This window comes from Poecilia reticulata, chromosome 21 (assembly GCF_904066995.2).
Source record: "Poecilia reticulata chromosome 21, P_reticulata-male-v2, whole genome shotgun sequence".
Taxonomy (NCBI): Eukaryota; Metazoa; Chordata; class Actinopteri; order Cyprinodontiformes; family Poeciliidae; genus Poecilia; species Poecilia reticulata.
The window spans coordinates 21,306,157-21,330,850 of NC_088850.1; the positions used below are offsets into that span (position 1 = coordinate 21,306,157).

A 24,694-nucleotide genomic window follows, 5' to 3' on the forward strand; every position below is an offset into this window, starting at 1 on the left:
CCCATTCTGTTACGCAGGAACACGAGCCAGCGGGCCGCGGTGACGTAAAGAGGCTTTGCCTACGCCACCGGTTTCATCCTCAGTGAGCCAACTAGTGGAGGTGGGGGCTCTAAAAATACGCAGCACCCACTTGGATTGATCTAGAACATCTCTGTTTAAGCCAAAACCAAACGGCGACCTACTGTTAAGGTCAGGGGGACAATGGCGTTTCCAATCAGTTGCTTAGAAGGTGAGCCACCGGAGTGAAAGCCAGTGGCTGTGGTCGATTGGGTTGTTTGTGCTGGAAAAGGTTAAAGTATCAAGGTTTTTTTGTTGCTTGTAATGATGCCACACCTTGATGGGAGACAGTATTATCTCTCTAATTGAAACAACGAGTTATGTAGAGCAGAGAAGTCGATGGACCGAGGTGGGCTGATGACAGGTTAGTCATACAAGACATTTCAGAGCTTTACTGAGGTCTTAATCACGTTGGATGCTTAATTACTGACTTTACTTAAATAATTATCATGAGACACAAAGTCTTCAATCATTATTGACCCAAAAGTCTCATGTTAACCTGTGACTAGAGGAAAGTGATTGCAAAACACTACATAAGGTGGAGGTTTAATGAAAACTTTCTATTTAAGTGGGGAGTTTTTCTCTCCTTTTTTAGGGCTGTGAAAAAGTATTGAAGATTTCTGGGGTTTTTTCTTTTTTGTGTCACATGGATGTTTCAGACCATCAAACAGGTTTTATCATTAGACAGTGAGAACATGAGTAAACACAAAACACAATTTTCAACAATGACTTCAAGTTTTAACGAAAAAAGGTTATTTAAATCGGCATGGCCCTATGTGAAAAAGAATTAACTACCTACTTAAAGCTAGCAAAGCTAAAGCTAATAACTCTTCACATGAACATCTGGCATTAAGCATTCTCCCCCACTCTTTTTGGCAGAATTGTCAGGTGCTTTAAAAGGTTTTTGAACACTAACAGAAGGTTAAAGGTCATGCCACGATACCTCAATCAGATTTAACCCTGGTGCGTGCGAGGACTGAGGCAAACATAGAGGACTATGGTAAATGATACAAGTTTTACATGTGTGGGGTCGGTTGGACCCCATTTCTACATACAAAGGTTAAGCCCAAATTTTGTAAAAGGCCAGTCCAAAATTTTCAAATTAGCTTTTCTTCACACACCTTCTAAAAAGGCATGTGTCACGTGATTTTTGAGGGGAAATGTGAAACCTTTGTGTTCCTCTTGGTCAGAGAGCTTCCATGGAGGTAATTTTTGCCCACTCCCCTTCTTGTTGAATCATGACATCTGGTCTTAACTCAATCAAGTGACGCCTGCAGTGCTTCAGATGTCCTTGATTCTTTTATGTCCAACGGATGAGTTGTCAATGCCCTCTTGGGGCAATTTTGGTAGGCTAGCCTCTGCTAGAAAAGCAGGCCACTAATCTAATTAATCACAACCTATTTTTCTCCCTCAGCCACAATTTGCAAACTACAGACTGAATGTAACCTGTAACTCGTGAAAAATATCTAAGTACGTTGGGGAACTTTTTGGGACCTCTCCGAGGAGCAGCCGAGTGTTACCAAGGAGATGGATACATGGGTGTCCCATGATCAAGTCAATTGAAGTTTATTTCATCAAGGACTGCATAGTAAACAATATTGCATGATAAAAAGACAAAGTAGCTGTTTTGTATGAAGGTTTTCTAACCAATCTTTTAGCCAAGATGATGGATGGTTTAACAAATGTTTAAAAAAGTCTTTGTTTCACACACAATTGAACTTGATCCTGATTAGTGTTTTGCGACCAAAATTCTGATTCTGGGTTACTGCCTACTATCTGCCCATCCACTGATGAGAACATCCTGAAACAAGCACCACTTTTACACATTAAATAATAATAATTAAAAAGTTTAGGAATCCATCCTGTTCATTGCACTCTCATGGAAACCTTCTCATCTGGGCTGATGCGTTGCGTATGAAGCTATGATTCTTATCTGCCACCCGCTTTCACAGATCAGCAGCCAATAGGTGTTACAACAATTACGTCCTCCATAACAACAAAGCCCCTCGCCAAAACCTACTTTCACGGTGTCGAAGTTCAACGCTTCAACTGTTTTCTCATCTTGAGCTGCAGATAGCCTCGGCCCCCTGTGAAGGTGTGAAAGCCTGGTCATGGGAACCTGTGTGAGGTCTGATAGTGATGGATGAATCGAGCCCATGGTGAAGCGGAGATAAGCAGCCCAGAGGCACAAGCGGCCCCAGCTAGGCCTGTCTGTCGTTGATATCGCAGCCATCCACCAGCTGTCTAGTGTACATAAACGCTCCTCTGGCGGGCCAGCGGCAGTGATTGCCTCGATGAAAGGGACGGTTATGCTTAACTTTACAAAACCTTGACGCTGAAGCGTCTGGTGTTAGCATTCGTGCGACTGTTCGATAGAGCTCTTTTGAGCATGAAGAAAACATGAATTGAATCAGGAATAGAAACCGAACCGTTGAATATTTCATCAAAAGGATTATGGAAATCCCTTTGAAACTTTAGCGCAAATCTGTTATTAGGTAGACAAAAAGTACATTGCAAAAGCATAAGTTTTTTTCAAGATTTTGTCATTTTACAACCACAAAGATTTGACACCATGATGATACCAGCACCATGTCTCACGATAACGATGGGAAGTGCCACACTCAGGATGCTGCTGGTAGGCAAAACACTTAGAGAATCCTTTTGCACATTTTGGCTGAGCCTCCTACTTTTCTTGTGTCAGATGACAATAACAACTTCTAATGTCTTTCTTTCAACTATGTCTTTCTCTTCGTCTCTCTTTCATTAAGGCCAGATTTTTGCAGCTGCATTTATACTGAGATTAAAGGGGCAGTAATTTGTTGTCCAGGGACATAGTGCAAACATATTGCCTAATTTTCCTTCAGTTGTCATAACACTTCTTTCTCTCTCTCTCTTCTTCTCTCCACATATGTAAATGTAGAACTTTTACTTCACAATTTAACGCCTTGAAATTGGGCCTCTGTCTCTTTAAAAACTCCCGCTCTTTCTGAAACTCCGCCTTCAGGAAGTCACCACAACACGGCTCCTCTATTAACCCGTTAACAACGTTTTACTACCGTTTCATTGATAAGTAGCTCCTATAATGAGCTGAGCAGATGCACAATTCCACCAGGTGTTTGCTAATGACTGCTGGCTAGTCTGAAGGAGCTGAGTGGGGGAGTCAAGGAAGAGGGCAGTCAATGAAGGGTATCAAAGCAAATTCGGGCCGAATACAACACAACTGAGATTATTTATTTAAAGTGTTCAATTTGTGTTGATCTAAGAAGCGAAATCCCCACAAAATACATCAACTTTTGTTTGTAACGTGACAAGATGTGAAAAAGCTGATGGGGTTTGAATATTTTTTGCAAACAGTGTGCTGTGTAAATTATTTGCATCACGGAGATGAGCTCAGCCCCTTCCAGTAGCAAGGAAAATGACTTTTTGTCATTTAATAACAACATGAGAGGATTAGACGCATAAATAGCCCCAATAGAAAAGTGTAGCTGCTGCGAGAAGCAGCCACGCCGCCTCGTTAAAGCTATGGGAAACAATAAGCATTTATCGATTTCTAGGAATAAAACGGCACAATTTATCTCTTTCATGCACAAAACAGGAAGTCACAGTGTTTTTTTCCCTCTTTTTTTAAACATGAAATGATGCATTTCTTTTCTTTTTTTTTACAAAAAAAAAAGAAATGCATCTTTTTTGCAAAAAAAAAAAACGAGAAAATTCGAGCTTTCACTGCTAAGAAAGAATATAGATAAAAACTTCTGTTTCATCTGCCCCAAGAGATTTCCCTGTAATGAATTCTGTTTTCAATAATGAGACCTCATCACCTACAAATACTTAAATCAGAACTTAATTGTTCCTATAATAGATGAAGAAACTGGAAAAAAAAGACAACTAAATCCCCCTTCTGACATTATGAAAATAAAGAGCAAAGTGAACCAGAAAGTAAGCTTTCTCTGTTTTTTTTTTTTTATTGCGTTGATGGAGGAGCGGGTTAAGAAATGGTCGGCTGACGGATCGTGAGCTTCCTGTTGACTATTCCTGCAACTCTTAACAGACAGCCGCATCCGAGAGCCCCGTGTTCCCCTCTTCATTCTCATCCGACTGATGTGTTTTACAGCCTCGCCGCACAATCAAATCCACTGATGTGAAACTCAGCGAGCGATCCATAGTGTGGTTTATGGACCGCCCGGGCTTTCATCTGTCAAGATAAAGCCGATTGTTATTAACAACGGGACAGAAAATGAATTTTTCTTTTGTTCCAAGGAAAGGAGGGCCACATTTCCATCCGAAGAAGTCAATTTCACAGAAAAGAAGAATTACTCCTCGATCGGGAAAACTGCAGCGTCAACCAGTCGGCACTTTGGGGGAACTTTTATTTCAGAGTGTAAGCGTTCAGCAAGACATACTGCAGCGCATCATGTCTGTGTATGTGGAGCCTGTTACATAACCTGCCTTTTCATTCCGCCTTTCCACTGGCACATAGAAACATTTGAAACGGAACCTTTGCACAATATAAATAAAACCATTTTTGCTCCTCGCTGTCCGATAGATTCAACTTTTCCTGTAGGCCAACTCTTGTCATGTAATTTTTAATTTTTATTCTGAACATACACCAATGTCTCATTTTCACAGTTTTTATAATGAAACGGCCCGTGCGACCAATCCGTACGGCACCATTCATGGTCCAGATGGTACAGTACGGTTATACGGGAACAACCGGATTCAGTTCGAACAATAATAGCTCCGTTTCCATTCACCATGTAATTGAGCAATTTGACATTCAGAAAATACATTTGCTCAATGGAAACATTCAAATTTCTAAAAATAAAATAAAATAAAACAATGTTTTTCAATAAAAATTTTGGCACTATAGGATGAGGTGGTGTTTTTTTTTTTTAGTCCTATCAAAATTGGCGTATCTTGCAAAACTGCAATGGAAACACTTTTTTCACATCACACGAGTCACGTGATCAACAACAGATGTTACTCACTGGCGCAAACCATGAAGAAGACGATGACAGGAAGTAGTTGGCAAGTTTTTTTAATGACTTGTTGTGTGAACAAACTAATTCACGTCTGATTTTAATTGTTTCTTATTTAATTAAGAAATTGTACACTTTTCGGACGTAGCGGAATATTGACAAAGTTTAGCGTGTAATTGTAATGGAAACACAGCCACAGTCGGTGTGTCCTGTTTGTTGTGGCACTAGCATGAAGCTAAGTTGATCGATTGGGTTAAACTCTACCTTCCCAGTGAGACTCCAACTGGCGGTAGAAACGAATGCTCTCCTGAATTCGTCGCCGGACCATAAAATAAGTCCCAACTGTGTTGTCAAGGTTCACTCTATGTGGTTAATATCTGGTTCAGTTTTAGCCAAGTTGGGTGTGTCGCTGTTGGCAGTGTATTCCTCACTATGTGGGCGTGAACAAGAATAGGTGAAGAGGCTGTTGATGTTGACCAAAATCTGTATTTATACTTCTGACCTTGTGTAGATTAGAGGAAATACGCAATAAACCAATAATAATTTACCAATAACTGGAAGTTTATGTAAAAAAAAAAAAAAAAAAAAAAACATTCAAGAGCCCAAACTTAATACGAGTATTATGTCGGTGGAAAGCTTGTCTTTCTCATGGAAATGTGTCTTTCTGAGGAAGATAGTCCCTGTTTACTGTGGAAGTGAGTGTTTTCACGTTGTTCTGTGAAAATATTTACTGCTGTTTGCGTGCCGGGGAGCTCGGGATAGACCTGGGGATTAAACGCGAGGGTTCTGACCTCAATCACGAAAATAATTACTCTTGCCCCTTCCTATTGGCGCGCTACTTGATTAGCATGCAAAGCCCCCACAGAAAGCGCCATTAGTCTGAAAACAGAGGTGATTACAACTATAATTCTCATTGAGCTCATCCACAGCTTTTTTCCCCCCAGCACCTGTGAAATCTCTGTTCAGTTAGTTAAATCAAATTTTGTCTCTCCTTCCTCAACTCAGTAGCTTTCTGATCCTTTACCGTACATCTGCCACCAAAAAAAAAAAAGAAAAGAAAAAGTAACGCTTTCAACGCGAGTGAGATATGATGATAGCATAAAGGGCATCTGCTTTGAGATAAAATGCAAGTGAAGTGTGACTGATTCCATCATCCTCAAGTAATGAAGAGTATTCCTAACCGGCAGTGCTGATAAAAGCCGCAGATCCCATCACCGCCCTCATCAAAGGCGACTCCTGCTCGGTGAATCACGACGTTTCCTGTTAGGCTCGCGCACGATGCTACGCTACGTGCTGGTAACTGTCATCGCCCTTGTTGTTGTTCCTTCACCAGTCAGTACCCCAAACAGCAGCTACGCAATGTGTGTGTGAGTGAGTGAGTGTGTTTTGTTTTGTGATAAAAAAAAAAACCCTCCATACAGAACTGAGTCAGAGAGAGTTTTATCCTCCTCGCTGTTAGCGAGATATACTCTAATCTCCTCGGGTGTTTTTTTTTTTTGTATGTCAAAGAAATGGTATCGCGCCATGAAAAAGTATCCACAGCCCTTGAATTTTCTTTATGTGTTTTATCACGTTCCAATCATGAACTTAAATGTGTTTTATTGGTATTTTATGGAATATATCAACACATAGGAAGACTTGCGGAAATCCTTTCAACGGTACACAGCAAATTCGGAAGTGTCAGATTTCCAGTGTAAGTGTTGTACATTAAAAATACAGCATCAATCCAACACTTGTTGACGCTAATTCAACAACATGAGTGTTAGTTTCCCAAAGGAGTTGCTAGTGTTCCAAAGAGTTAATCTTAAGCAGCCCTACTCTGGTGCTGATTTCAAACCTGCTCTGTCAATTCTAACTGTGAGGGGTTTGCCCAAAGAGCTGGGACAGCAGTCTCGTAGTCGTGTCTGGAGCCAACATCGTTCGTTATGAGGTAAGTTTTAGCATATTTTTATGCTCATTTTGATGAGCTCTTCAAGTCACACTTCATCTTCAGTATTAACCATCATGATTCGCTCAACAACTTCTATACATTCATTTAAACAATGGCCCCTTTGTCACAAATTCTGTTCATTACTTTCATGGACAGAATTTCTAGGTGCAGCCGAGGTGTTGAGGGGATCGTCTTGGTGGCCTTAAGATCGCATTTTGGCTTTTTGCAGATGATGTGGTTCTGTTGACTTCATCAAATCATGATCTGCAGTTCTCGCTGGAACAGTTCGCAGCCGAGTGTGAAGCGGCTGGAATGAGGCTCAGTGTCTCCAAATCCGAGGTCATGGTCTTGAGCCGGAAAAGGGTAGAGTGCCTTCTCCGGGTCAGGGGGGTCGTCCTGCCTCAAGTGGAGGAGTTTAAGTATCTGGGGATCTTGTTCACGAATGAGGGAAGAATGGAGCAGGAGATCGACAGGCGGATTGGGGCAGCGTCTGCCGTGAAATGGGCGCTGTACCGGTCCGTCGTGGTGAAGAGAGAGCTAAGTCAAAAAGCGAAGCTCTCAATTTACCGGTCGATCTACGTTCTCACCCTCATCTATGGTCATGAGCTTTGGGTCATGACCGAAAGAACAAGATCACGGATACAAGCGGCCGAAATGGGTTTCCTCCACAGGGTGGCTGGGCTCTCCCTTAGAGAGAGGGTGAGAAGCTCGGTCATCCGGGAGGGACTCAAAGTAGAGCCGCTGCTCCTCCACGTCAAGAGGAGCCAGTTGAGGTGGCTCGGGCATCTGGTCAGGATGCCTCCTGGACGCCTCCCTGGTGAGGTGTTCCGGGCACGTCCCACCGGGAGGAGGCCTCGGGGAAGACCCAGCACTATGTCTCTTGGCTGGCCTGGGAACGCCTTGGGATTCCCCCGGAGGAGCTGGAAGAAGTGGCTGGGGAGAGGGAAGTCTGGGCCTCCCTTCTGAAGCTGCTGCCCCCGCGACCCGTCCCTGGATAAGCAGCAGAAAATGGATGGATGGAAATGCATGCAGAACATTGTGCAGCTCTACAGGAAAATCCTTTGTTAGTTTCAATATTTGGTGTCAAAAAAACATGCTTACTCAATACATTGCAATTTTTCCACACTTCTGACAATTATGCTGTGGACATAATACATGATTTACTTGAAGGTGTAGTACAATATGAACTCAAACTTGTCTTTCATTACCTTGTCAACCAGAAGTATATTTCTTTGGAATTGTTGTCACAGAGGATTCAAAGTTTCAACTATGGTTATATTGAGAGGAAAAATAGACCTAGTGGGTTCAAAATGGATGAGGCTAGCAACAGTCTAAGCCTAAATGCAATTCAGTCTTGGTGTCTTGTGAGAAACACCCCTCTTATTTTTGGTGATGTGTTGGAAAGAAATAACTCTTATTGGAATCTGCTGCTCCTCTTGATTCAGATTGTGAATATTGTGTTTTCACCCATTGTAACTACTGGTATGACTTACTGTTTGAAGCACTTTATGAAGGACCACCACAAGATATTTAGATCTTTGTTTCCACAGAAAAGACTGATTCCAAAGCAACATTTCATGCTACATTATCCACGTTGTATTCGAAAAATAGGTCCACTCCTTCATGTATGGTGCATGAGATTTGAGGCGAAACATAATTTTTTTAAAAGATCAGTAAAGAATTTCAAAAATATCACAAAAGCATTGGTTAAACAACATAGACAACTAGCTTCCCAGTGGGAAAATTTTGATTATCAGAGATTTGAGTTTGTTCCAGTGAAAAAAGAAATATCAATTGCTTAAATGCAAGTCAGGTTTTAAGTCATGCTTTAAACGTAAGCATATATGGTGAAGTGTCAACCACTAATTGGGTGAAAAACTATGGAATCAAATATCAGATTGGTATGTTTGTACTGGAACTGAAACAGAAATTCCTATGTTCAGAAAAATCACAAACATCATTGTACTTGACGAGCAAGCTTTCATTTTGACTTGTAAAATGGACACTCTTTATTTTGATGATCATTTCAATGCATATTGTATTAATGAGAGAGCAGATTCATTTTATGTTTTTTCTGTCACGGACTTGGTTTATTACAGGCCTTATGACGAGCAAGTTTCTAATGAGATGTGTGAAAAGCATACATTGTGCCACATTGCCATATTGTGTGATTTCTTTCATTTTTCTTTCATTTATTTATTTATTGCAAACCAGTGCTGATTTATGTGTTGAGCTTGTTTGAAATAAAAGTACATTTAAACTTCTACTTGTGTTGCTTTGTGTATATTCAAGTAGCATCTAATGTTTTTTAAGTGAATTTGGACATTATAGACCGCCATTATTTTTAATAAAGTTTTATTTGCTCTAGTGGCTTTTATTTTGTAGTGAATTGACATAAAAGTGGGTAATGAGAGAAGGGGAAGACTGGGAAGCAAACCCACGACAGCCGCATTGAAAAGTAGAGCCTCCATAGGTGGGTTGTGCTTAACCTGTGCCACCACAGTACACTCTGCCAGTAGAATTTTAAAACTCAGATTTCTACATTGTTCTATTCTTTACACTTCTGTGTTAGATTAACACATTTATAGTGTTAACTTTTGACAATATACACTAGTGTTGTGTAGATTAACACTGAAGTGTGTTTGATTTCAACTACTGTGAGTGTTGATTCAACTCTATCACAAATAACACTTTCAAAAGTGTAACTTCTACACCATCCAGAGTGGACCAATATAGACACTATCAAAGTGTTGAATTAACTCTATAGGAGTTGATGGAACACTTCCAAATTTGCTGTGTAGGAAAAGCACCAGCTCTAATAATGTGAGTTAAAGAAGTATAGTGTTTCCCGGCACGTAGTGTTCAACCAGGCACTAGTAATCAACTATGTTACCTTCAGTTGTTAAAGTATCAGAAATGACTTAAAAGAAATGTGACTTTATAATTTAATGCTCTGAAATTGGGCCTTTGTCCCTTTAGGAAATGTTTGCTCTTTCTGAAACTCCGCCTTCAGGAAGTCATCACAATAGCGCTTTCACAACGTGTTTTACAAACATCTCACAGAGAAGAAGTTCTGAAACAGCGCAGAAAATCGAAGTCGTCATTTACAACTTCTGCTTCTGTTCGTTGATTGGCCCGTTTGAAATTCTATCGGAAAAATTCACCTTAATGGGAGAAATTCCAGACGGAAAAGAGAAGGGAGATGAGAACTGAGTGGCACTGCATAGAAAGGCAATGGCTGAGCTAGTTAAAAGTAATAAATAAATAAATAAAATGTTCAAGTTTTTTTAGTTTCGGCCCTCAAAAAATGTCAAATAGACAGAGTATCTGGTGCTTTTACAGGGACATCAAACATGGAAACTTTCACAGGTAAAGTGGAAATAAAAAGTAAGGAATTTACAGCATATTCTTAAAGTACAAAAAGCAAACAGCAAGGAAAAAAGTGCTAAATAAGAAACTGAAAAGAAGTCTTGTCTGGCCCAGTTCTTATTTGAGTTCCTGCCATAAATTCTCAGCTGGATTAAGATCTGGACTCGTTGCCGGTCTTGTTATGAAGTTGATGGAAATGTTTCAATGCCTTGTTGGTGGCAAAGCCAAAGTGTTAAGAAACAACTTCATCCCCAATGTTTTCTTCAGGCTGTCATCTTTCTTTGTTTCATTTCATTGAAACAACCTTTTTTTCTTTTTTTTTTGGTTCACAAATTACATTTCCTTCAGTCGATTTCTTTCACGTTGACTCAGATCTGTCCATTTGTGTTCCGGTTCTTGTGCTGCATGTTCAGCTTTGTGCTTCCCAGACTATATTCCTCATGATCTAGAAGTTTCCGCGTTCCATTTTGTTTGTACATTCTTCAAACTTTTGGCCAGCTGAGTCGACTGGAAACAAATATATCTGCCACACTTGAAGGTTGATTTACCATTTAATAATTTCTTCCATTATTCTATTGCTCTCATGTTATGGCATTCCCCCCCTGCCAATCAGCCATGCAGGTGCAGCAGCTCGTTAGGGTTTGCAGGCACCCTCTTCATCAAGCAAAAGAAGAAAAAAAAAGAAGAAAGAAATGAAAATGATCCATAATCAAAAGTTTTCTTTTGTTTTGCAGAGTAAAATGACAAAACTTCAAACATTTGTCTCCCGATGCAGCAAAGTTATAAATCACAGTTCTGTTGGATTTTAAAAGCCAGCGCACTACCAAGTTGATTCAAGCAATAACATTCTTTTTAAATCTTTTTAAAATTTGAGAATATAGATCTTCTATTGAGGCTTCAGTGAGCGCCATACATCAGACTGGCACGCCGAAAAAAGAAATAGCATATTGTTAAGAAAACTTTATATTTTTGTCATTTATTTCTGAAATGAAACTCGAGTATAATGAAATTTATTAATGTATCGGAAACGCAGCAGTCTCTCCGGAAACGCTTGAGTTTAGTTGAGGACGCGCCGGAAGTCGATATTTAAAGGTACACGGGTCTTTGTGCTTGAAACCTGCGTCACATTTAACGGTATTAATTCTATTTATTTTCACTTCATAACTACGTAATGTGTTTGAATATGTTTTTGCAATGTACTAATATGAAACTAGAAAGTATTTTATTATGTTGCATCTTCATGTGTTTATAGACAGAAGCAGCCTGTGACCAATAGGATCGCTGTGTATATGTGGCCTCGAGAATTCGAATGGTAGCCAATCAGAACTCACGATCGGAAGTAAGCAGCCAATCACAGTAGACGTTGAAGCAAAGCGGGACGTTCTGAATGAGAGCTCGGAAGTTTTTTTTGTTTGTTTCTTCAGTTTGGTTTTTTCATCTCCATTTCGGTTGATCATTGAGGATTAAACCGAAACAAATGCGGATTAATGTTGCTTGGGACGCCCTGTAACTTATATCGGCTACGTTTTTGGAGTTTCTAAGACTAACTGCGGCCGTGTGGGTAAGTCGGAAATGATAAAAAAAAAAAAAAGGTAGAAACGCTTCCCGTTTTCACAGCGCTATGTTAAACATGTCAGGAAGTTGAACTGAAATGTTTAAATCACTGTTTATACTTTCAATTTCTTTCCTACTAACTTTAAAAAAGTTTAAAGAGATTTGTTTTGGTTTTCACCTTAGCGTAATGTCATAGTTTGAGGTTATTTTAGATGTTTGGTCGCTCTTTGTGTCGTTTCAGGTGTGTTTTTATAGCTAAATAAAGTAAAAAGTCGTTGAGTCGTTTCTTGTCTACCTAACATGAGTTGTTCTGTTTCTTCTTGATGTCAGGCTGCTTGCTGAAACATGGAGGAGTTATACACCTTGGACAGGGAGGTGGGTAGGGGCAGCTATGGTGTTGTGTTTGAGGGCCACATGGCCAAAACGGGACACAGGGTGGCTATTAAACGGCTGCCCTGCAGCAACCCAGAATGCATTGAGCTCTACCTGCAGGAGCTGTGGGCCATGAGAGCCACCGCCAAGAACCATGTCAACGTCATTGCTCTGCACAGCTGCCTCCTTCAGACCGGATCCAGGAGCCTGAAGCCCCTCAAACCTGGAAAACTCCCCCTGCGACTTGTGGAGACCGTGCTCAAGGGGAGTGTGGTGAACCCGCAGAAAGGTTGTAGAAGCAAGAGCTTGTTGAACACCCCGAGGAGGACGAACTCTGCTTCCAGACTTCAGGACAAGACCAACACGGTGCTGGGTAGAAAAAAATCTGAGGAGGGGAGGAAATCGACTAGTTCTGATTCCTTGACCCCGCAGCGACCTCCGAGCCGAGCCATGAAGAGGTCAGCCCAGAGAGAGTTGGAGGAGGAGGAGGAGGAAGCAGAGCAGGCTGGATCTCTGCGCTGCCTGGCCCTGTGGCTGGTCATGGAGTACTGTGATGGAGGTGACCTGAACCAGTACCTGCTCTCTAGACCCCCGGACGCCGACCGCAACCACAGCGTGGTGCTGCAGCTCTGCAGCGCCATGGCCTTCCTGCACGCCTTGGGCATCACCCACCGAGACCTGAAGCCGGACAACGTCCTGGTCTGCGTGACGCCCAAAGGCCCCGTTATCAAGGTCAGGTCATCAATTTGTGGTCCGTCACGATCATAGATTTCCGGAACTTACTGCAATACACGTTGATATTGTTTGTTCTCTTAATTCAAAAGTACTTTATTGATCCCAAGGGGGAAATTAATTGTTGTTGTAACTCAAATTATTCAAGATTCTTCAAAGAGTTTTAGATGGTGATTGCTGTGGGCAGGAAGCATCTCCTGTAGAGGTCTGTGTTACAGCGACTTTGAAGGAGTTTCAGACAATTTTCTAGTAATAGCAGTTACTATACCAGTTTGAACTCCCAGAGATCATTAAACTTTAATTTTGTAAGGAACACTTAACACTGGAACTGGAAGATATTTTAAATATCCAAGATAAGTAAATAAAACGACCAAAAATGTTAAATAAAACCAGGGTGTCCGGCCATCCTTAGAAAGTCTTAATTTCATATAAAATTAAGGCCTACCTAGACTGAATTAAAAAGTATGAAGGTGGGCCTTAAATGCATGTAAATCACTGACCAAAATAATAATAAATAAAACCAAAGTGTTCAGACGTCCTTCAACTCTTGAATTCATACATCTAAAATTAAAGCCTTAAACTATCTTACATTAATATGAAAAAAAATAGTTCAGCCTTAAATACATTAATCATAGGTCTTAAATTTAGTTCAGGCAGGACTATTTAGCTTTAAAGCTAGCTGTTAACTGTATTTTAAAAGCTAGCTTTAAAGTCTTAAAACTAGCTTTTTGCTAGCAAAAATGTCAGCAAAAAAAAAAAGCTAGCTTTTTGGTGTCAATCATGGGTCGAGTGCAAATGTATTGCCTGTTGACTGGACAACGTTCATAAGCAAAATTTGCACTTCAGACAATACTAATCATCCTCATCCTAAATGCAAATTATGGAGCTCATTTTATGATGTCATGTAATTAATTCAGTTATTGTGACAGATGTCTTCTCGAAATCTAGTAGTTTTTAGGAAATGCAACACAAATTTGATGTTTAACTCAGGTTTTTTTAATGTGATGGAGTGTCTTTAAACATCAACGCTGCTACAAATTCGCAGTTTTGAGTCGGGACTTTGACTGGTCCATGTTAGTACGTTGATATGTTCTGATGTGAGGTATTCCCCAGATTACCGTGGGGATTGTTCAGGTTGATGTGACGGATTAGTTTTCCACCACATATAGCTTGATGCAGACTGGAAAAATGGGAACGCTTGGGGGGCTGTCAGCAGTTTCCCCACAGTTCTCTCAGCTGCTTCTTGGGTTAAATCGATAAAATGTGAAAAGGTTCTATAGGTAAAGATACACAAATGGTCCAACTGCTTGAATTGAATAAGACATACTGAAAAACATACTGAGCCTAATGCTCAGAAACATTCTTAAAAAAAAAGAAGAAAAAAACTCCTTAATTAATCAGCTACAAAAACGCTCTTTCTTGAGCAAACCATCGTCTCAGACATCCGTCTTGGAAAGGACACTCTGTGTGTTCTTGTGTCGGGTTTAGCACTCTGGGTAAGAGGCGCAATTAGCAGTTTGTCTTGATTATGATTATGCTGCCACTCCTCAACTAATCGCTTGATCTGTAAACCATCAGGGCCAGTGAAAAATGTCCTTCAGTGTTTCCCTGAGGCGAGGGTCCATCATCGGTCATCAAAGCCAGAGATATTCAATAAAACCTATTAAGAGTAATGAAGCATTTGAGTTGAAACTTTGGCACGTTTGGCATTCAGTAAGAAAAACAGACAAACTCCTGGAGAATCGATGCATTGATTCTCTCCAGGAGGAATGATGATGTAAAAAAAACAAAAAGTTGAAGTAATATCTGTAAAACTGTTATCCATATTTAACCACACCACCTTGCAAAAGTGAAAAAAGTTAATGTCCCTTCCTCTTTTTTTTTTTATCACATTACAAACACAAATTTTCACTTTTGTGGAAGAACTTTTTTCTTCTCTACATTCAAGTCAGTGTGGTAGAAAACACAGCATTTCCCCCTGAACACACTATCCAAACTGTAACACATGGTGGTGGCAGCAGCATGCTGTGGGGATGCTTTTCTTTAGCAGAGACCAAAGTTGGTCATGGAGGCAGAATCCAGTTTCAGACGCATCATTTTCTATTGTATAATATGACTATGTGTGTGCAATTAGTGATTGTTCATGTGGCAAAACGAAGAAGGTTTAGAAAATGTGTACACTTTTTGTATGGATATTATTGTGCTCAAATGTTTTCAATCCTTCCTAAATACTTAATTTTATCATGTAGACTTGTCTCATTTTCTCTCCAGTCCTTTGCATTTCTACACTGTCTGCTCTAAAATAAGTAAATAAATAAAAGCCACTCTTTAAAGAGCAAACTATAAGAGATGAACTCGAGCTTAAAGTGTGTTTTCTGTGTTAATCAGAGGATATTAGAAATCCATCACCCTTGAGTTTATAATCATGTCTTTAACAGCTGAATAATTAGTAGATTTAGACGGAAAAGCAAACAAATTGTAGAATTAGTTTGTTACGAGGGGAGAATCTGTGCCAGCCCTTCAGAAAGCTTGATGTTAGACATTTACTCCAAGCAACTTTTAAAAAGTCTGGACTCGGTGCAGCAGAAAGAAATGGAGTCTTGAATGAAGACTTTTGCGCGTTTCTTTGGCTCGGTGATTTGCTGAACTGAATTGATTGAACCCAGAGGACTAGAGGTGGCGGGGGGACGCGTGGTCAGTCTGAAATATTGATCAGTGATTACCAGCAGGCTTCATAGGTGGTTTGCCGTGACTTGTCGTTTATGTTTTGATTGTTTGTATTGATCGTGCCCCCCCCCCCCACACACACACACACACACACACACACACCGGGGGTTACTGCATGTACCGCTCTCTTCCAGTCACACACAAATCCCAGCTTTAAAGGGGCAGTACCATGTAAAATTGACTTTTTTGAGCTTTACATCATGTTATATTGTTCCTTCATCAAAAACATACCTGGAGATTTGCTTTGATTCTTTCATGCATGTTAAAGGAATCCTTTAATCTCCCATGGCAACCATAGTGCAGTGTAAAACATTTGGGTGTACCTAGCTCCGCCTTTCAGGTGTAGCTCCTCCTCTTCGCTGCAGTTTCCAAGCTTCTGCCTCACAGAGCAGCCCTCTCCTGTGACTCCCCCACTCAGCTCCTTCAGACTAGCCAGCTACAATTAGCAAACACCTGGTGGAACTGAGCATCGGCTAAGCTCATTATGCAAGATACTTCTCAGTGCAACGCTGGTAAAAAAAAAACATTGTTAAAGGGTTAATAGAGGAGCCATGTTGTGATAACTTCCTGAAAGTGGAGCTTCTTAAAGAGTCACAGACCCAATTTCTAGGCTCTGAATCGGGAAGTAAAACATTTTTTAAGTGATATTTTATATCTACACAGCATTTTTATTTATGTATATATAGCATTTTTATAACAACTGAAGATGACATATTTAATTGACAGTGCCATTTTTATAACACGCATTGCCTGGAAAACGTGTAACGGTGCCCCTTTAAACTTTACTGTCTCTGGTTTCTCTGGCAACCAATGTGTCAGAAAACAAGGCATCAGTTCAAACATGACTCCTCTCACATTGCACTTTGTGCAGAACTCATCTCAAATGTCAAACGCATGTTTTTTTCCCCCCTTTTCTTTTTTTCCACATCTGTCTGCATCAAATCTCATCAAGGTGGCGGATTTCGGCCTGAGCAAGATGAGCGGCGCCGTGGCGAACGGCGAGCGGTGCCGGCAGCACTTCTCGTCCACGTGCGGCTCCGACTTCTACATGGCCCCCGAGGTGTGGGGCGGGCTGAGCTACACGGCCCAGGCGGACATCTTCTCCCTGGGTGTGCTGTTCTGGGCCGTCTTGGAAAGGATCACCTTCGTGGAGGAGGGGACGACGCAGGAGCAGCTGGGTGAGTGTCTGGGGTTGGTGACGCATCACCCCGAATCAGGTTTGATTAAACAAACTGCTGCATATTAAAAATGTCTGATGCTATACATCATACATTCATCATCCGTGGAAGGGTGCAGTCCCATCTAAATGGCAAAGAGATGAATGATGATTTCTACTATCTACTTGTTGATATGGATTATAGCAGCCGGAGTTCATAACACAAGCCGACAGCTCCTGCTCCAGCTGTCCATCATACAGACTGCATGTAAGGGGCAGTCCTATGTGTTTTCCAGGCACTTAGTGCCATTTCATAACACAATCAACTGTTAACTTAAGTTGTAAAAATATATACATATATTAAATATGACTTTTGAAATTTTACTTTGTGATTTAACATCTTGAAATTGGGCTTCTGTTTCTTTAAGAAGCTCTGCTTTCAGGAAGTTGTCACTATATCGCTCCTTTATTAATATAGACAACAGTCTCAGCCTACATTAGTGAGCTAAAGCTTTAAAATTTTTATTTCAGTTGTCCCCCATATACACAACTGCTGAAAATGTGCTATATAATAAAATGACCTTATCTTACCTTATGCCAGCATCTTTGTCCATGTTTGTGTTTTTCCAGACAGTTGCCCTTAAGGAACTGGGTTTAGGGAAAAAAAGCTATCATTTATTATCCCAGTCTGTAGTTTGGTTGCCGCTAAATGTGGGAGGACGGGCCAACAATGCAGGTCTCGCAGTGCATTATGGGCCAGATTTGCCTCGACTTAATTTTAAAAACATGACGACAGCGCTAGGCCACAAGCTTCTTTCAATTATGTTCAGAGAAACTGGAGTGTGAGTCTTTTTTATTTTTTTGTACTCTTCTGGTTTATTTATTTCTTGTCAAAATGACTCAAAGTTCCCGCTCTTTAAAACGGTGTAGTACTTTCATAATATTACTATCATAAAACTGTCATGAAGTCACATTAGCTGTCAGTTATTTGGATGTTTTATTTTTTACAAACAAAACTTTTCATGGCTTTTCCTCAGCCGCTGCATTCTGCTTCCCAAATCTGAGTCAGGCTCATCATGAGTGAAATCTCCTCCCGTATATCTTCTGTGTGCCGCTGAGATTTCAAACCGCCTCCCTCGGTCCCGTCGTGCTGTCAGAACCCAGCGCAGCCGCGACGCGTCTTAACGCCCCAGCGCGCCGGGCTCGGCTCTGCCTCCGCTCTCCGCTGTCACGGAGTAATGAAATGGCCGTAATACAAATGTCTCATTTTATTTTCAAAAAACGGCTCCTGCCGGGGTGGGGGATGTGGAACCATTACGCCGGAGTTTAGTGCCTGCGGACCTCCCTGAGTCACTGATACTTCATTTAGCTGAGTGAAAAGGGGCTGCTGTCGCAGGGAGAAACGGAGCTCAGTAGATGCTTTAAAACGGCTAAGTGGAATTAGCCCCAGTAGCCATACTGTCAGTGAGGCGATGCAGAGAAGCAGCATGACAGAGATATGACTGCTTTTTTTTCTTATTGTTTTTTTTTGTATGCTGGGAGAAAATATGGGATCTGGATCAGATATTTGACATTCTTTGGTCATAGTAAATCTTAACTTTGTTTGGTATTGGTAACCCTGATTCATTCAACCTGAAGCCTGTCACTGCAAGCAATAAATCAATTAATTGCATGATAAATTAAATGGAGTGCAATAATTTTCATTAGAGACGCTTTAAAATCATTGAAAAGCTGGCTGCAAACGTTTGACACGCAGTACGAAGTAAGCTAAAAGATCTTTTTTTAAATGCAATTTTAAATGCAATTTTGCTTATTAAGACTTGTTTCCATTGTTTTATTTATTTTGGCTACTAAAAATGTTTTCCAATTTCAGTATTAAATATTCTTTAGAGATTCAATTAAATAAAAAATTACTGAGTATTCTTGCATTAATAAACCATTATTATTACTATATTAATTGAATATGGTCTCAAAATAAATTATCATTTATCTCAGTAATTTCTGGGACAATTTTATTGTCCAGCGAAGTTTGTTGTTGCGACGGACCCAACTGGAAAACTTCAGCCTTCAAAACAAAAGCAAACATGACTGGATAAACATTGAGAAGTTCTGTTAAATTCTCACTAACTTGAGGTTACTGTATGAGTTTAGAATGATCAGTCTTTGTTTTTTCTTTCTGTTTCTAGTTACAGGTTGTGTCCTAATCCATTTCACTGTGGTGTACCTCAAGGTTTTGCATTTGGCCCCTATTATTTCTGTAGTACATGTATCATTTTCAGCTTATTTTGAGTGCTTTACAGGCATTTCCTATCATTACTATGTAGAAGATACTCTAACGTTCTTCACTTAATTGAAGAAAAGGCAAGAAACCTTTATTTTTCCAGGATTATCTTGATCTATGGAAACTCTCATTCCTTCATCTCCTTTACTATTAAAACTACATTTAGGAACCTTGGATATAGTTTTACTAAGGTCTTATGTTGGACAGCCATGTTATATCACTAGTTAAATCTGGTGATATCTGTCTGCAAATGCTTTATGAAATTATATTACACATTTTTGTTTAAATTGTGACTGAAATTGGCTGAATCTCATGTCGGCCCATTCCTATTGAGGAACATAATTAACTCCTGCTAATATGTAGAGTACTTGGTTGAAAAAATACCTAAAAACATTAAAAATATATATACTTTGTTTATTGCTATGATTTGTGATAATTTTGATACTTCGCTTAAGTTAGATTCAAAAGAAGAAAATCAAAATCAAACAGTTTTCCTCTTCAAACTCTAAACGGCACAAAAGTCCAAAGACAAAGTTTTATTTTTAGCCTCAGTAGAAACACTAATACAGGCTTTCAAGCGCAGAAAGAGTGGACATTTTTATGGCCTTTTTTCTTTTTCTTACCTTCTTTCTTCTTTCTTTTTTTTTTTTTAAAGAACTGTAATGGTCATATAAAAGGGTCCGTTAACTTAGCTTCATTCTTTCTCTAAATGCACAATTTATTTGACGACACAATAGTGGGTGGAACCTGCTTAAAAACCTAAACACAACCTCAGGTTTTTGTTCCTTTAAACCTCAATTAATTAAATAACTAACTTTACACAAAGAACCAGAACACTTCACATCCGGCATTGGGTTCATTTTTGGTGATTAAAACCCAGTTGAAAGACTGGAACAACTGCACAGCTCAGGAGTTCTAACCCTGTGATTAAGCACCAGTTGATGCCTTCTTAATTACCCTCATGGATAATCTACCTTCATTTTCAAAACGGGTATGTGTTGACAATGCAAATGGCGCTTGTTTTAATCTTCGTTAATCTACAGATTTTTGTCATTTAATCAACGTTGTCCAGACAAACTCCATGACAAATGATTAATTCAAGTTATTAGTCTTATCTTATCTACTGCTAAGAGCAAGAAGTTTGTTTTGCTTTATACGGGGGAAAAAATTAAAAAGAGGGCGTTTGCTCAAGTTCTTCCAGCGGATTAACAAAAGTAAGTATTCGCACCCATTGCAGTTCTATTTTATGGGTTTTATCTCTTGGCCACTAGCTGTGCTTCCAATACAAAAGTGCACAAAACTTTGTTGAGATTCCGCTATTGTTGGAGAAACACAATTTCGCGATAGTGTTTCCATTAAATCCGAAACGTAACGGCAGTCACATGTGAACAAGTTTGGTCACGCGATAAATTGTTAAACTCACCACACCACCATCCTCCGACCACTGCCTGTCATCGACTTCTTTGTCTTTTTTCTTCTTGTAGTAACATCCAGTTGATCATGTGACTCGTACGACGCGGACAGTTTTTCAGTTGCAGCTTTCTAATTTCGATATGACGAACAGAACCCATCTCATCCTAGCGCAAACATTTTTGTAGCAAAAAACTTGGAATTTCTAAAATATATTTGCTCAATGGAAATGTGTCAAATTCATAAAAAAATGATTTGTAAATGGAAAAGCAGCTATTTTCTTGTTCCTTTGGGGGGGAAAAAAACTTTTAAAAAAATCTTAAAATGAAAAACAAAGCTTGGTTTCTCATTCTCTAACTTCACTTTGCATTAAACTTCCCCACATCTTCAACTTCATGACGCTGAGCTGTGTGGTTATAATGGGACAAAATGGGAAATGTTCAGTGTGAGTTCCAGTGCTGGCCTTTTCCCAAACAAGTGACCCAGATCTCAGACACCCGCTGTGTACTGTGATCACAGTAAAGTATGATTGAGTCATTGACATAACTGTGAAATGAATCCTATTGATTTTTGTAAGTACAAGATCAAATATGATTGGATATTGACAAAGAACTGCATCCCTGCTGCCAGAAACATTTCTTCTTTTCATGTTGTATATAATGAAACACCTTTTGGCTCTTTGGTAAATGCTTCTCTGCTCTGTTTGTACATGAAAGTATTACAATTCATAAAAATAAACAGCTTTTTCTTGTTACACTTCAGTTTTTTTCTGTTACTATGGCTGTAGTCTTGGGAAATCTAAAATGGATCACCAGGGTTTTGGTTTTTTCATCAGTTTATGAGGTTTGTCTGGAAACGACACAATCCGATGTAAAGACAGCATTTCTGCTTAAAATCATCCAAAGTCTTTTAAATCTTAATTTTAGACTTCAAATTTAATTTGGTTAAGTCTTCAGTGCTAATAATTGCTTATATGAGGGATTTTATTTGTTTTGTTTTGCTTTAAGAATGCATTGGCAGCATCCATTTATTTGGGAACTTTGGCTAAGGTACTGGGTGTATTTAAACTAACAAAAAAAAGTAGACTCCTGATAATCCAGGGCAGCAGTTCTCTGAAAAATATATATCTATGGAGGCTTTGTCATGAAAACACAGACTTCAGCTGTTGACTAAAATAATATATATATATATATATATATATATATATATACACACAGTATGTGTGTGTGTGTGTGTGTGTGTGTGTGTGTGTGTGTTAGCCACTGCTAGTTATCTCCAGCGTCTAAGCTGACTTTCCTGAATGTGCCGTCATCCAGGTGCCTACGTGTGTAAGGGCCGGTGGCTGATGCCCCTGGGGGAGGCTCTGTGGGAGAACGCCGACCTCCAGCTGTGCATCCCTATGAAGTTTAAGAGGGCGCCGCCGCTGCCGCCTCCTCCCGGTCCGTCCGTGTGTGCCCTGCTTTTGGACATGCTGGCCTTGAACCCGGATGCCCGGCCCTCGGCGGACCAGATGGAGGCCAGGGTGCGCTCCGCTTTGAGAGACGACTCCCACTGACGGACCCTAGAGACGGGAACGGCTTGGCGAAACCAAACGTGGCGCGTTCCGACTGCAGCTGTTCCTGTACTGCCTGAACCAGAACGTTTGAAGGCTATGCTATGGGAACGTGATACTAAAACACTCAGTGGTATGTTGGTCCTCTGCTTCATTTAAGGTCTTAATGAGTTTTGTTTCACCTGCTATTAAAAAAAAAAGTAGCTGAAATTAAAAAAAAAAAAAAAAAATGTTTTTGCCGTCATATTTCCATTACACTTCAATGTAGCATTCCTTGTTAAATATGCTTATGAAATTTGTATTTTTAACTTGTAAAAGGGTATATCTGGAAATAAGCTGGGCATGTTTTGCTGATTTTTTTTTCTTTAGTTTTAAAAGTTAAGAAAATTTAGAGACTAGAGAAGAACCCAACAACTTTAAAAAAACAAAAAACAAATTTCTTCCTTCACTGCCTCTGGTGGATCGGAAGTGCAACACTACTATGAATAAATTTGTAATTAAATAAATACATATTTGTGCTACAATTTAAACTCACTTTGAAATAGATTATGAATTGTATTCCTGGGTGGTGAGATCTGATTTACCTAAGCTTATTGTTACTATGAGTCCTGCTCTAAAAACCAAAGTGAGTCATTATTAATTAGACCATCTCTACAGCAGCTTTGATTCAGGGTTCGTGTTGCTGGATGACATTGTTTCAGAGCGTTATCGCCCGTTAGCACATCAGCTGAACTGCAGACCAATCAGTTGGTCACTTAATTTCAAATGAACGTTCAAAATAAATTTGACATATTTAAGATAATTAATTCATCTGATGAATTTATTCACCATGTAATTTAAATAGTTTATTTACTGTACTTAAAAATATACTAGATTCTGGCACTTCTGGCCTTCCGTAGGCAGGTGAAATACTTACATTTTTGTAGCTTTTCCCCCATATTTAAAAAAAATGCATCACATTCTGAACTACCACCATTTCTGCTGTCTTTAGAGATTTGAAGTAATTTTAATATATATATATATATATATATATATATACAATTTGAAGCTCTTAATAATTTAGTTTTGTTATGCAAAAATTAAATTGGTACAATCCAAGGCCTGACTGGTGCGTCCCTATTGAATTAAAAATAAATACTTTTAAGGTGTTTACAGAGTAAGTGTCCAGATACATTAAGCGTTTTGCTTTTTAAAATATTGCTTGAATGTTTTTTAACGTGTTTGTGTGATAAGGAGGATTTTTTAAAAGTCGTCTCCTTCTTGTACAGTGTGAGTATTTTTGTGTATGTGATAAAAAGTCAAAGAGCAAGTAGCAAAAGGCTTAGTCATGTTACTGATAAACTGTCCTGCTGCGAACAGGAAATTAAAACCCGGGTTCAGGATTGGTCCTGATTCGATCGGCCCGACACCCACAGCATTTATTACGGGTCATCAGTCTCAGTCCTTCAATGTAAACCTTTATTTTCTTTCTTCAAAGCCTGAAATGACTTGTGTTTTTAAATGAAATGTAATTTAAATAAAGATTAATATTATTACCTCTGCTAGTATTATTTACAGTGCACACCCACAATGTAGCATTTTTTTTAAAGCTCAACATTCCAGCATTACAAACTCCTCAAACCGTAAAAAAAAAAGAAAAAAAAAAGTCAAATCTTCACTGAGCTGCATGAAGGGATTCCATTAGTGGGGAACACAGAGCTAAAGAGAACGTCTGTAGGACGCGCCAACTTAATTTGACTAATCTGTACTTGCCAAGGGCTCTTATGCCCCATTACTCAAGATTGAAATTGCATTAGGAAGGCATCCATTTACAGCTGGCCAGTCTGGACAGCGAGAGAGATTACAGCAAGAAACTCGTCCGGCGAACCGTCAATGTGGAAACTTTCCCCCGGTGAAGAAACTTTCAGCAAAGTTTGATCTTTTTTTACTTTAAGCGGGTTTCTGTTGAGACATTATGACCGGTCAGTATCTTACACGTTTCAACAACATAATAATCATCCATATTTATTTAATCTTTTAAACGTATAATTTAAAGTGAAATTTGTGAAAAGTTTAGATGATTAATCACTGAATTATTCCATGCTTTTACTGCTGCGGTACACTTAATTTAAACCTTCATAAAACACTTTGGCTCATAACATAGATGCTAAGATCTGATTGGCTGGCATCCAGAGCAAGTCTATTTCCACCCAATACTGTTGAAGAGCAAAGTGAAGCCCCGCCCTCTGACAGGTAAAGTTATTCCTGATGCACTGCAGCAAGGGAGCATTAACATCTCATTAAAACAGTAAAATAATTGTTTAGTAAATTATTCATGTCCACGGTAATTTGACGTAGTTACTGACTCATGAATTGTGGCAGTTTTTATGACTGGGATAAATGAGACCAGGAGGAATCAGCTCTGACTTTTAACACAGAGAGGAAAATGATAAATGGTTTTCATTTCTTTTTTTTATGCTGAAACGTGTATTTTCCTCCATCCATATTTTGAACGGCCATCTTTAACAGCAGTCAGAGCTGCAGGCCTGTTGGCGTCTGTCTCAACTACAGTCCATTCCTCTCTGCAAAACAAGTTCAG

General features: G+C 39.6%; 1 protein-coding gene across 2 annotated transcripts; it reads left to right on the plus strand.

Annotated features, from left to right (window-relative positions):
* Positions 1–11,223: 11,223 nt before the first annotated feature.
* On the plus strand, positions 11,224–23,651 carry LOC103457767 (serine/threonine-protein kinase pdik1l-B). 2 transcript variants are annotated; one of them, XM_008398153.3, is made up of 5 exons: positions 11,224–11,466; positions 11,585–11,893; positions 12,217–12,990; positions 16,670–16,895; positions 21,881–23,651. In XM_008398153.3, the coding sequence occupies exons 3-5, from the start codon at positions 12,232–12,234 to the stop codon at positions 22,117–22,119; spliced, it is 1,224 nt and encodes a 407-aa protein (XP_008396375.1). In that variant the 5' UTR covers positions 11,224–11,466; positions 11,585–11,893; positions 12,217–12,231; the 3' UTR covers positions 22,120–23,651. The 2 variants fall into 2 exon arrangements, with proteins under 2 accessions (XP_008396375.1, XP_081458531.1); XM_081602405.1 differs by having other exon boundaries at positions 11,224–11,424.
* The last annotated feature ends 1,043 nt before the right edge of the window (positions 23,652–24,694 follow it).

Coding starts and splice junctions, on each gene's coding strand:
- LOC103457767 (XM_008398153.3), top strand. CDS start 12,232: ATGGAGGAGTTATACACCTTGGACAGGGAGGTGGGTAGGGGCAGCTAT. Junction 12,991..16,669: donor CCAAAGGCCCCGTTATCAAG/GTCAGGTCATCA, acceptor AATCTCATCAAG/GTGGCGGATTTCGGCCTGAG. Junction 16,896..21,880: donor GACGACGCAGGAGCAGCTGG/GTGAGTGTCTGG, acceptor GCCGTCATCCAG/GTGCCTACGTGTGTAAGGGC.